The 11,403-nt window shown below is 48.2% G+C and overlaps 1 protein-coding gene across 1 annotated transcript in view; it reads left to right on the top strand.

The window, feature by feature from the left end:
• The first annotated feature begins 9,812 nt into the window (after nucleotides 1-9,812).
• The window catches only part of FRMD7 (FERM domain containing 7), a 12,658-nt gene continuing 11,067 nt past the window's right edge, over nucleotides 9,813-11,403 (top strand). The window contains exon 1 of the mRNA XM_010004765.1: nucleotides 9,813-9,869. Coding sequence (XP_010003067.1) covers nucleotides 9,813-9,869 — 57 coding nt within the window. The remainder of the gene's footprint in view (nucleotides 9,870-11,403) is intronic.

Here is an 11,403-nt window from a genome sequence, read left to right as displayed (position 1 = left end):
CTTGAATTCATTTCCCCCCTCCCCCCCGTTTGTACAAACTTTATAAAACAGGCTGAGGCTAATTAGGTTTGCACTTTAATACCAGAGTTAAACCAAACCTTGTCTTGAAAGTAGATACTTTTTTTTGTTTTTTAAGTGGTGGTTGTTGATCTTTTTTGTAGGTTTTAAGGGAGTAATAGGAAAGAAAAGTAATTCATAAGATCTTAGTTTTCCTTGGTCTGAGAGGGGGGGGAAAAAACTTGGTTAACATGAATCAGTGGTTCATTCCTATGGATAGTTATCAAAGCAGTGTTCATTTTCATTGACCTCAGCAAAAAAAAAATGAAAAAAAATAAAAAAAAATATGAAAAAAAACCTTAAAAAACTTGAACTAGGTTAGAGTGACAGGACTGGGAAAACGAGATGGTTTCTTCAGCACACTTTGGGGGGAAAAAGGGACCAAAAGTTATTTTAGGCTTCCTCAATAGATTGCATGTGAAGTTGCTTATTAGAGGCTAATAATAAATGCAATATGTATTGTCTTTCCTAGGGCATCTGTTTAGGAGTTGTTCAAATCACTGCAGTAGGGCTCTGCAAAGAAAAAGATGTAACCTGACATCCTGTATCTAATGTACTGTATCTTTATCAGTGATAGGTGAAATCTGGAATAACTCAAAAGTGCAAAAATGGAACAATTACCTACAATCCTTTGTAAAAAAAGTTTTTTTTCCAGTAGAATTCATTCTTGTCATTTTGTAAGACAACCCTACAGTCCACCTGTTTGTAACTTTTTTAATAAAATAGATACCTGTATTACCAAACTGGGGTGACTAGTCTGTGTTCTTCTGAAGTGGGCTGAGCTGAGAGGTTGGTTGGTTGGTTTGTTGGGTTTTTTTGAGGTACTGGTTATTCTAAATGTAGTAACCACATCTGAATTGTTTGTGAATGACTTTTTCCAGCTTGGGGAAATGGGGTGTAGAGCTGTGCCCAGACTGGGTGTAAAATTCAGAGTCTCAGGTGCTTGGAGTAGAGAAGAAGGGGAGCAAGGGCTGTGATATTGTCTTCCTATGCAAGGCAGAGGCTGCTCTGTGAGCTGGGGAGCCTGATCAAAGCAGGGATGGTGGCCCTCCTCACAGGCCAGCAGGATGATGCTTTGTGCCAAAGGGGAGCCTGTGTTTGTCTTGTTCCAAGTCTTTAATGTTGTTTTTCTTCCAGGCTTTGGTGTGTGTGAAGATGCCTGGGAGTCCTGACACCATCTCATGGTGTCTCTGCAGCTGCTCTCCATAATCATCCAGAGCTGGCATCTCTCCACCACACCATAGGAAGCACTCTTGGAGCTCTGCCTCAGGGGAAGCAGAGGATTTTTCTATAAAACCTTCCATCTGAGAGTGCCTAAATTATCTTAAAGGCCCAGTAAAAGCCTTGAGTTTACCAAGGTAATGAATGATTGTCAGCTGGGCCCTGTACCAGCAAGTGCATCTTCCTCAGAACTTAGTCCTGGTACTGCCCTTTCTTCCTGTGTTTGTAACTAAAGCCACATGCTAATGTAAAATGTGATTTTAAACTTTAGAAAAACTCACTAAAATGTGATTTAAACTTCAGAAAAAAATCACTACCTTGTCTTCAGCCCTTAGGGATATGTCAATAGGGAAAAGCACCTGATGTCCTCACCACTCCTCCTCCAGCTGAAAGTGTCAGTCTTACCTTCAAGGTAGGTTTTTCTGCTGTTTCTTCTGCCTGCTGACACTTCCTTCACCCACATGGAGCAGTATTTTCTACCTTGAGAGGAAAATGAGAGGAGAAGGGCAGACTGCCCTTGTCAGTGATCTTGGATGAAATGTACACCCCTGAACCTCCTCCCCGGGGAGCTGGGGGTGGAGTGTGGGCAGCTGATAAACTAGGGATGTAACAAGCAGGTTGATGACAGTCTGATTTTTAAAAGAAGTTGTAACTGAGCAATAATATTCCTGACTCCTGGTAGCACTCAGTGTAAGGAAGCAAGCTGCTTCCTGTTCCAACTCAGAGGCTGGGAAGTGAATACAAGTACAGCCAGGGGGTCCCTGGGACTTGACACCACTGGTTTGTTTCAAAGTGGCTGTTCAACATGGTCTGGGTTGGGGATTTTAAGGAAGCACACGAGGTTTGTGGCTAGGGCTGTTACCTTACTTGGTGTTGGGAATTCTACTGTTGCTGTGCAAAGGGCAGAGATTTAACCTGGGCTATCTGTTTTGGGGGCTGTATAGACAGGGTTTCATAGGCAGGTTTTTGGTGTAACATTTCCTGCTTTTATAAACATGCAGAGGCCCTGCAGAAAGCCCCTCTGTGCAGCCACAGGACAGGCACATCCACCCTGGTGTGTTGGGAGAGCAGGAACTTACCTGGCACAGACTGGGGGACTCTTCTCCCCCAGGTAGCAGGGGTGACATGGAAATGAATCTCTCATGAGGGTGGAGCTGACCTTGCAGCTGGGTGTGAGCTACAAACCCCACAGTGGGGACAGCCCCAGGAGGGAAGTGCACCCCAGACCCTGCGTGGGTGGGTAGGGGGTGAAGTGCCTGCCACACCTCCTGGGGAGCACCTGCTGGTGTCTGCCCTCAGAGGCTGGGCTGTAATTACAGTTGGAAGCCAGGTGGAAGTGTCTAGTCTTAATTAAAATGAGATACGGGTTCTGAAACAATGTACATTGACTGGTTGAAGTTCCCTCTGCTGGGAAGTGGCAGTTCTGGGAAGCTTGGTTTGCTGCTGGGAGCTCCAGTGTTGGGTGAGTTGCATCTCAGCAGCTGGAGGAAGTGAGCATGGAGCTGCTGTGGCTGTGGGCAGGCTCTGTGCAGAGGTGAGGTGGCCCTGTGCTCTGGGAAAGCAAAATAATGTGGCTTTTGCCTTAGTTTTTATGTAGCCACTTTTCTCTCTGCCTGGTCCATAATGCTGTGGGGAGCAGAGAGACTTTCAGCTGCGAATCAGCATCAGCAAGAGCCAGTTCAAGGGTGATGTCTGACCTGTAGTGGGTTGTTAGCTCTGCTGAGGGCAGCATTGAGCTTAGGACAGCCTGGCTGCAGCCGTGCAGACCGATTACAAGCTTGCAGGGGATGAAATGTGGTGGTCTCTTTAGAAACGGTGTATTTAGCATGGAATCAACTTCTGGCCTCTCTCTGGTGCTCTCTTTCAAAGCCGAGGTTGTCTTCAGGTCCCTTCAAAAAGCCTGGTGCAAGAATTGCAGTCACTGCAATAATTGATGGGGAAGAGTCTCTTGGTGTGGCAGGAACCTGCAGAACATTCACTCATGGGCAGGCTTTGCTGTTTATGTTTGGTTTGTGATGTGTCCATGCTCTGGTGTTCTGACTGTGTTGTGACAACCTTCTAACAGTGACTTCCTTCCTCCAGGTGATATTCCCAGTGATTAGGATTGTGTGGGATTCCAGACTTCTGAGATGCTGCCTCTTACTGGGTCACTTGAATTGTTCTGGTAGCTGTAAAAAAACATAATTGTAGTTGTGGCACTTCCCTGCTGGGGAGATAATGTGGAAGGTGGTGTTGGGATGGGGAGTGCTTGGGCTCACCTGGAATCAGCTGCACCTTCATGTGGAATAAGTTTGGAATTGGAGTTCTTGCATGTGGATAAATAAGAGGGTTAATTGCAAAGTTAATTTCTCAGGTCTATGAAAAGTGTTACACGTTTCTGAGATTCTAATGTAACTGGTTCAGACTTGGGCTTTTTGTGCTTCTACTAAAATGTGTAGTTACTAAACATCTGCAGCTCAGTGAACCAGTCAGCTTTCTGAGAAATTTCTGGCACTTCAAGTGAATTGTCCTTTTTTCCTGCCTCTGGGCTATTTCATCTGTTTAGGAGAAACCTTAGGAGATCTGCCCTGACATTACATTTAAATTATCTGATCAGTGCAGGAAAGACAAAATATATTTGCTGTTTGTGACAATCATTTGCATTTGCTTCCAGCAAAGCTGCCTTCCATAGTGCCTGGGAAGCTTCTACCCAGCATCTGCAACCTGTAGCAGGAAGGGGAGCCACCCTGGCCATCCATGCACCATCGAGGTGGTACCTGGGGTACCACGAACGGGAATGGTCACCAGCGCATCCATGCACCATCGAGGTGGTACCTGGGGTGCTCATCCCCACAAACGGGAATGGTCACCAGCATGTGGCGTTGGGCACAAGATCCACGAGAGGGAGCCTGGAAGCAAGGATCTGGTTCCTCCTAGAAACAGCTCTCAGATGGGGGTTGTGCTTCCCTCCCTGGGAATCATCAGATAGGGCGTCTGCTTGGGTTGAAAACAGAAGAGAAACGGAAATAAATGGCTATTTCAGGGCTCTGGTAGCGTGGTGTGACTTATCTGAACAGGGATTCAAAGACAGTTTTGCATTTACAGTTAATGTATTTGGTGTCTGGAATTGCAATCATATTTGTGCATCGTGGAGGGTAGATGTGGTTCCTGCTCCATTATCACAGGGAGGTAAGAAGAGCCATTTGCCTCAGCTGCTGGAAAGAAACTAAAAATTGAAACACAAGAATAAGATTTGATAGGACTCTGCTTCCTTGAGCATCAGAAACTGTTACTAGGGTGGGTCAGGTGATTGAGTTTTGATTTGGTTTAGTGCTTAAATTCAGCTAAACCTATTTTTTTTCTTATTATTAGCTGGAGAGGAGCTTTTTAGAAGGGCTTGTGGTGAGAGGACAAAAGGTAATGGATTAAAACTGGAAGAGATTCAGGTCAGACATTAGGAAGGAATTCTTTAATACGAGGGTGTTGAGACCCTGGCCCAGGTTGCCCAGAGAAGCTGTGGCTGCCCCACCCCTGGCAGTGTTGAAGGGCAGGTTGGATGGGGCTTGGAGCAACCTGGGCTGGTGGGAGGTGTCCCTGCCCATGCAGGGGGGTTGGAAGTAGGTGATCTTTAAGGTCCCTTCCAACCCCAACCATTCTGTGACACTATGATTATTGCAACTGGGTCCTGCAGCTGGAATAGCATCACGGTTCTCACCACATCAGGGTCACAGTCTGGAACCACACACATGCTTGCAGGTTGTCCTGAACTGGGGTCTGCTGGTTTTGCTGGGGTGCCTGCCCACTGGAGAGCTGCCTGCACTGAAACCCCTGTCCCTCTTGACCCTGTAGATCCTTCCAGCTGGACGTGGGTGCAGATGCCTTGTGTAGCCAATGTCACCATGTCAGCACCTGCCCTGGAACCGGTTGGTGGGAGACTGTCAGATGCTGCAATTCTTCTTTAAGCTTGTCTCAATTCCCAGTCTCATTCCAAGGCTGCTCACCTGCACTTCAGCCAGTGTCCATAAGCAGAAGTTGCTCCCCTCCTGTCCCTCTCCCCCAGTTCTGCAGACAAGTCACTAAGGCTGATGAACACCAGGGTGGCTGTGGAGCTGCTTTCAGTAGGGATTGTGATATTGCACTGCTCCAAGTACAGCTCTCCATGGGCATGGCGGCCACAGGAGACACCACAGCAAGATCTTCTTGGGTAGGATTGGGGCAAACTGGAGGAGACAAAAAAAAAAATGCTGGTGCACAACATCACCTGCTGGTATCAAATCCAAGAGCTGGTCAGAGAAGCCTGATCCTGCAGTTGACAGCAAATGGGCAAACCCCACCTACACCACAACGTGAAAAATCCAGTCCTTTCCATTTTCCCAGCAGGTGCTGGGGAGAAGCTCAGTGATGCCAAACATCAGCCTCAACAGTCCTGACCCAGCAGGTGCTGGGGAGAAGCTCAGTGATGTCAGGACTGTTGAGGCTGATGTTTGGCAAGTGACATGGGATGGCAATGCAAGGGTGTCACTGTTTGCTGTATTCAAGAAATAGAAAAGTTTTGAGGGCAGAGGTTTTCAGAAGGGTGGGACTTGGTGAGTCAGCTGTGGCTGCTGAGGGATGTTCCAGATGTGACTTGTGAAGCTGATGAAAAATACTACTAACTGATAAAGATTTAGAGGCACCAAGGGTGCTGGACCACCCCTACCAGACCTGTGACTGAGTGATCCCTGACTTTCCCAGCCTGCTCCAGTATTTCTCCTGGTTTAAAGGGCTTTCCTAGGACCTAACTCAGATCTTCTTGCAATTGTCAGCAATTTGTTTTCCCTACTTTTTGGGAGCACAGCCTAGATACCCTCCTGGAATGGTCCTGCATGTAGCAGGACACCTTTGTTGTTCTCTCTTTAAGCCCAACTCGGTTCTTTCAGGCTTTGGTTTTTGAAAATAACTTTTTGGGGCATATTCTATAAAAAAAATAAAGCAACTAGTATGTAAGCCAGGACCTCCTCTCAGAGTAAAACAATTCCTTTTGGTGTGGCACCAGGAACGTTGTAGGTGTCCTATTTTGGGAAGAAATGTCCCTGTTTTGCAGTATTGGTGCTGTGCCCTGGATTTATTCACCAGCTGTTGATGTTCCCTCCGTGTGTCCGGTGCTGCTCCTAAGGAATGTTCCTGTGCCTGAGCCTGCTCCCAGATGGCAGGCAAGCAACTGACCCTGCAGCTTGGAGGGTTGTGGCTGTGTGAGATGTGAAGGTGGATCTTCTCCCAGCAGCTCCAGCAGAAGAGGAGGAGGTCTAAGGAAAGTGTATTAGAAGCCACCACGGACTAAAGTCCACCTGGGTGAGTCCCTGTCTCTGGCAGCTGCCAACAGCAGATGTTTTGAGTGTGGAAAGCAGGATGGTGCTTCTCCTTCTCTGCAGTGATCTGGGTGCAGGTTCATGCCTTTTGAACTATGGTAATTAAAATCTCCTGGCAGATCTTTGTTCCGTGGCTTCACCCACCTGTCACCTGCCCCTTTGCTCTGAACCACACGTGAATCTGAGCAGACAAAGCCCAGAGCTGCAGTGAGGCAGGGGAACATGTTACACATCTTGTCTGCTCTCTCAGAGCCTGCTTCTCCCTCAGGAGTGACTCGGGGGACCTAGGGAGGGTTGGGGCATTTACTTGGCCCATCCTCAGGGCCCCAGGTGAGCCCTTCTGGAGGAAAGTGGCTGAACTCAGTGTTTTGGGAGGCTCTGCAGAGCCAGTGACCTGGTGCTTGCTCAGACCCCCCCCCCACTGCTGTTTCTGAGGCCAGCAAAGGAATAAATGAGCAAACCCTAAAGACCACTGTGGAGATCTTCCTTGGGAAAAGGGCAATGGGGCTTGGGAGGAAGGTGACTTCTTTTTTTCTTGCTCTGCTCAGTCCATCCTGGTAAACACCAGGGTGTCGGAGGGGCTGGGGAAGACCCTGATTCAAGGCAAAACCATCCAGCCTCATAGGATCATAGGGGTTCAGATGCACTCTGAGGACTGAAGTCCTTGCCAAGAAAGCTGCTGCAATGCAGGATGGTGGTAGGAGCACCCAGAGCATTCTAACTCGAGGGATGAGCTGGCTGAGCAAAGAGCTCAGCAGCAGTACCTGCTCCAATGTGCTGCTGCTCATACCCTGGGGTACCCCTGCTCCTTGGGGGCCTCCCTGCCTGCTGGGATGCTTGCACTTGCCCTTTACCTTTTCCATACTTTCCTCATCCATTTTTGCACTATTCCTGGTCCCTGCAGATAAGGAGGACATATGTGCCCAGCTGGAGGCCAGTGCTGGCTCAGGCCAGGAGCCAGGATTTCCTCTCCTGGAGCACTTGTGCTCCACATGCTTCCTGCCCTGGCCTGCCCCAAAGTCACCCCCAGAAGAGGGAAGAAGATGGGAGGGAGTCAAATGGGTCTCTGTTGTGCTGAGGCAATGGATCTCTTCTGCTCTCAGCAACAATCCCCATGTCCCAGGTCACACCTCTTGGACTGTCCCTTATTGTTCTGCCCCCCAAAAAGTCCTCGTTTACCTTGTTTGCCTCTGCTGGCTCCATGCTGGCTGCACGAGTGCCCCTGGAGAGGGGCCAGAAGGCCTGATGAGCCCAACACTGTCCCCTTCCTTCATGCCACAGTAGAGAAAAGCAACTCCCTTTCTTCCACTCACAGCTCAGCTGGCCAGTGCTTGGCTTCTGGTAGGGTCCACAGATCCCAGGGTTCGTGCCCCTGGCAGACCAGGAAAGCCTGTAGCAAGGAGCCTTGGCTTCTTCTGGGCTTTGGGAGCTCCTCCACTGAACCCCAGGCATCCTTCCAGTCAGGCCAGTGCTCTTGGTGTCCCTGTGGCAGAGCTGGGAGCAGCTCCCAGCAGTGCTGCTCTTCTCCTCCATGCACAGCACTATTGGACAGCAGGAACATTCAAACCTGCAGAGGGACGGTGCCCTCACCTCCCCCCCCCAGGATGTTTTGTATATGACACAAAAAGCTCAGACTCTGGGCCAAGAGCAGGGCTGGAAATTTGGTCCTTGCAGGCAGTGCCTACACAGCCAGCCCCTCCCAGCCCCTGGCAGCAGCTCAGCTGCTTTGTGGAGCAGATTCACGTGGAAAAGCAGATTTGTTTTAACTTTGAAGCATCTTTTTTTGTTGTTATTGTGGCCAGAAGAAGACTAACAATTTTTCTGTAGATAAAAAGCTCTATGTTTTTTCCTCTCTGCAGCCCAGACAGCAAACTAGCACCCTGACAGGCTCTGTCCTGGCATCCCCAGGAATATTTAGGAAGCATAAGCTGGACAAGTCTGGGGTGACTGACAGTGAATGTTCCAGTGGAAACTGGGAAGGGAGCAAAGAGCAAAATACCTGCAGCACATGATGTTGCTTTTTTGGTTAGCAGGGATGCATTTTCATCTGTCTCAGTCCCATAGGATGGTGCCTGCTTGTGGCTCTTCCCAGCAGCAGGAAGGATCCCCTCTGGCAGGGCAGTGCCTGCCTCTTGCCACCACTCTGTGCATTTCTCATGCCCACGAGCTGCCTCCATCCAAACGCTCAGCAAGGGGGCTCTGCCAGGCAGGGGGGGTCAGACATCATGTCCCCACAGTAAAGGGGGCAGAGAAGTGGTCCAAGTATAAGCCCCAGGTGCCCAGCGTGCTGCAGGGTGGCTGCACCCAGTAAGATGGGCTGAGCCCCTGGGACATTGTGGGGTGGGCAGCTGGGGCTGGTGCTGGGAGGATGCGCTGGTTTCTGGCTGGTCCTGCTGGGTATGGCAGCACAGCCCTGTGCCTGAACCCATCTGCATGGGGCTTTCCTGGTGTGAGGTGGGGACCAGATTATCTCAGAGACTTGTGAGACTTCACTAAACTGCCAAATCAGGGGGCAAGCCAGGAATTAGCAGCAGTTCCTCCTCTGCCTCCCCAGGGAGGACCCCCACCCAGTTTCAAGTTCAGTTGGAAACATTTCCCAGCCTCTGTGATGTGGACCAGCCCATCTGCCCAGCCCATGCACACTGCTCAGCAGACCAGACCTTTCCTGCCCACCTCCTGGAGCAAGAGCAGGACCCTTGGCACAGGCTGAGCACCCAGCTGGTGGTCACCTGGGGTTCCAGTGCACCTGGGCAGGAGCAGAGGAAAGGGATGCTGACTGCTCAGTCACTTCAGCAGGCGAACTGCTCAGGTCTTTTCCCCCTGCCCCACAGTAGAAGGTGTGGGCTTGATTAGCCCTCTCATTGCTCACCACCAACTGTAGCTGCTCTGTGTTTATCTCTTGCAGAGCTGCTGCCCAGCCTGGCCCCTGCTAACACACCCATAACTCACAGAGGAACAATATCCTTCAACACAGTCGTGATATTTAAACCAGGGGAGGTATCAATTGTTGGTTGTTCTTTCGTGTTGGTTTTTTTCACTTGCTTTTTAGGCATTCAGCTCCTTTGCTCCAGCCTCTGCTCCACAGCTCTGACTGCAGCCTCTTCTATCCAGCTCAGAGGGAAATTATGTGTGCAAGAGGAGTCAGGGCTCCCTTCCCTGCACTCTGCTCACAGCACTAGGACTCCTGCTCCTGCCACACGCTCGAGGATGCTGCACCTGAAAGTCCAGTTCCTGGATGACTCCCAGAAGATCTTTGTAGTTGATGTAAGTGGGTATCATATTCTTATTGGCTTGTGGGTTTTTTTGGTGCTAATTTTTGAAGTCATTGCTGCTCTGAAGGGTTGCATGGTCTCTGATAGCTTCTGATAGCTTTGAAAAACAAACAAACAAGCAAAACAAAAATGAAACAAACAAACAAAAAAACCCCAATGAAGCAAAAAAATCCTCAAATCCAGAACAAGAGGTTGTGGTGCTGACTGCTAAATGGCTTTCAGCACTATCATACTTCCTCTCTCCCTTCTTAAGGACATTATTTATAAAGAAGGAGGATTTATCTGGTGTCATCTTTCAGAACTCAGCTAATATGAAGTGACACTCTTGACAAGTGTTGAGTTCTTCTCTCATTTGTCTGGCTGCCAATATAAGCATTCAAAAAGGAAGAAAAATCTGGAAACAGACTAAAATTAGGATATCTAACCAAACTGTCCCTGGAGAGAAACATCTGCATGCAGCCCTCCCAGAGCATTTAGCTGGAATAGGTAACTGGTTTTTGAGAGTAGCTGAGGAAAAAAAAACTCACTGCATCTGTTTTTATCCCTGCATGGCAGTGTCCCACAACCCACTGTCATGAATAACTGGAGTTTAATAGATGCTAGCTTTGAATATTGACTGCTGAAATAGGCTTCAAATGTTATGTTTTAATAACTATATTGTGAGATTCACATGTATCTGTACATAGATAAATGAAACTAGATATGTCTAGACCTGCCTCTTCACAATTACAAGTGTGACTGAGCATTTGCTTTTGGTTAGGGTCTGATATTCACAGTCACTAACTGAATTAGATAATCAAGTAGATCTGTTCTAGCACTTACCTGCATCTCCTCTGGGACCAGAGTCCTTTATAGAAAATTGTGGTTTTTTCAAGTCCTCTTACATTTCTTGGGCAGTCACATCCTCTGGTTTTATAGCACAGCCTGAGAACTACTCGGTCTTACAAGTACTTCTTGGTTTCTTTGTGAGAACAATTTTGCACAAAAGAGGGCTGCAAAGCAATTCCATCCCTTGGCACAGTAAGGAAGGTTTTTTATTTAGTTTTATTAATGTATCCTAGACCTGGAGTCAGCTTAAAAATGAGACCAGCCATTTAAATTTACATTTTTTTCCCATATTGCTTAGATCAAGGCGTAGTGAGAGACAATTGGAAAGATGCTGCTGGTACAATATTGCTGTATTCTTGGGGGTTTTTTTCCATCTCTGCTTTCTTATTTGCCCCAAACACTTGCAGCACTATAGCTCTGCACGACATGTTATTGCAGCAAATAGCTTCCATTAGAGGAACTTCTGGTCATTTCCTTTTTTAGCATGAAATGGTTTTGGAAACCCCTTTCAGGCATTTCATGCATTTGATGCCGGGTGGGAACGATAAATGAGTAGCTGAATGAGCTGAATAGGTGACTTCTCCATTAGAAAAGCACTGCTTTGGGCTAAGTTTGGAGCAGATATTTCAAGCAACTCTTCTTAAACCCTCCCTGACTTCAGAAAGCTCTTTTGAGTGCTTCAGTGTGATGGGAAGGGA

This window comes from Chaetura pelagica, unplaced genomic scaffold (genome assembly GCF_000747805.2).
Source record: "Chaetura pelagica isolate M959 unplaced genomic scaffold, ChaPel_1.0 scaffold129, whole genome shotgun sequence".
Taxonomy (NCBI): Eukaryota; Metazoa; Chordata; class Aves; order Apodiformes; family Apodidae; genus Chaetura; species Chaetura pelagica.
This window is presented reverse-complemented; position numbering and strand designations above follow the sequence as displayed.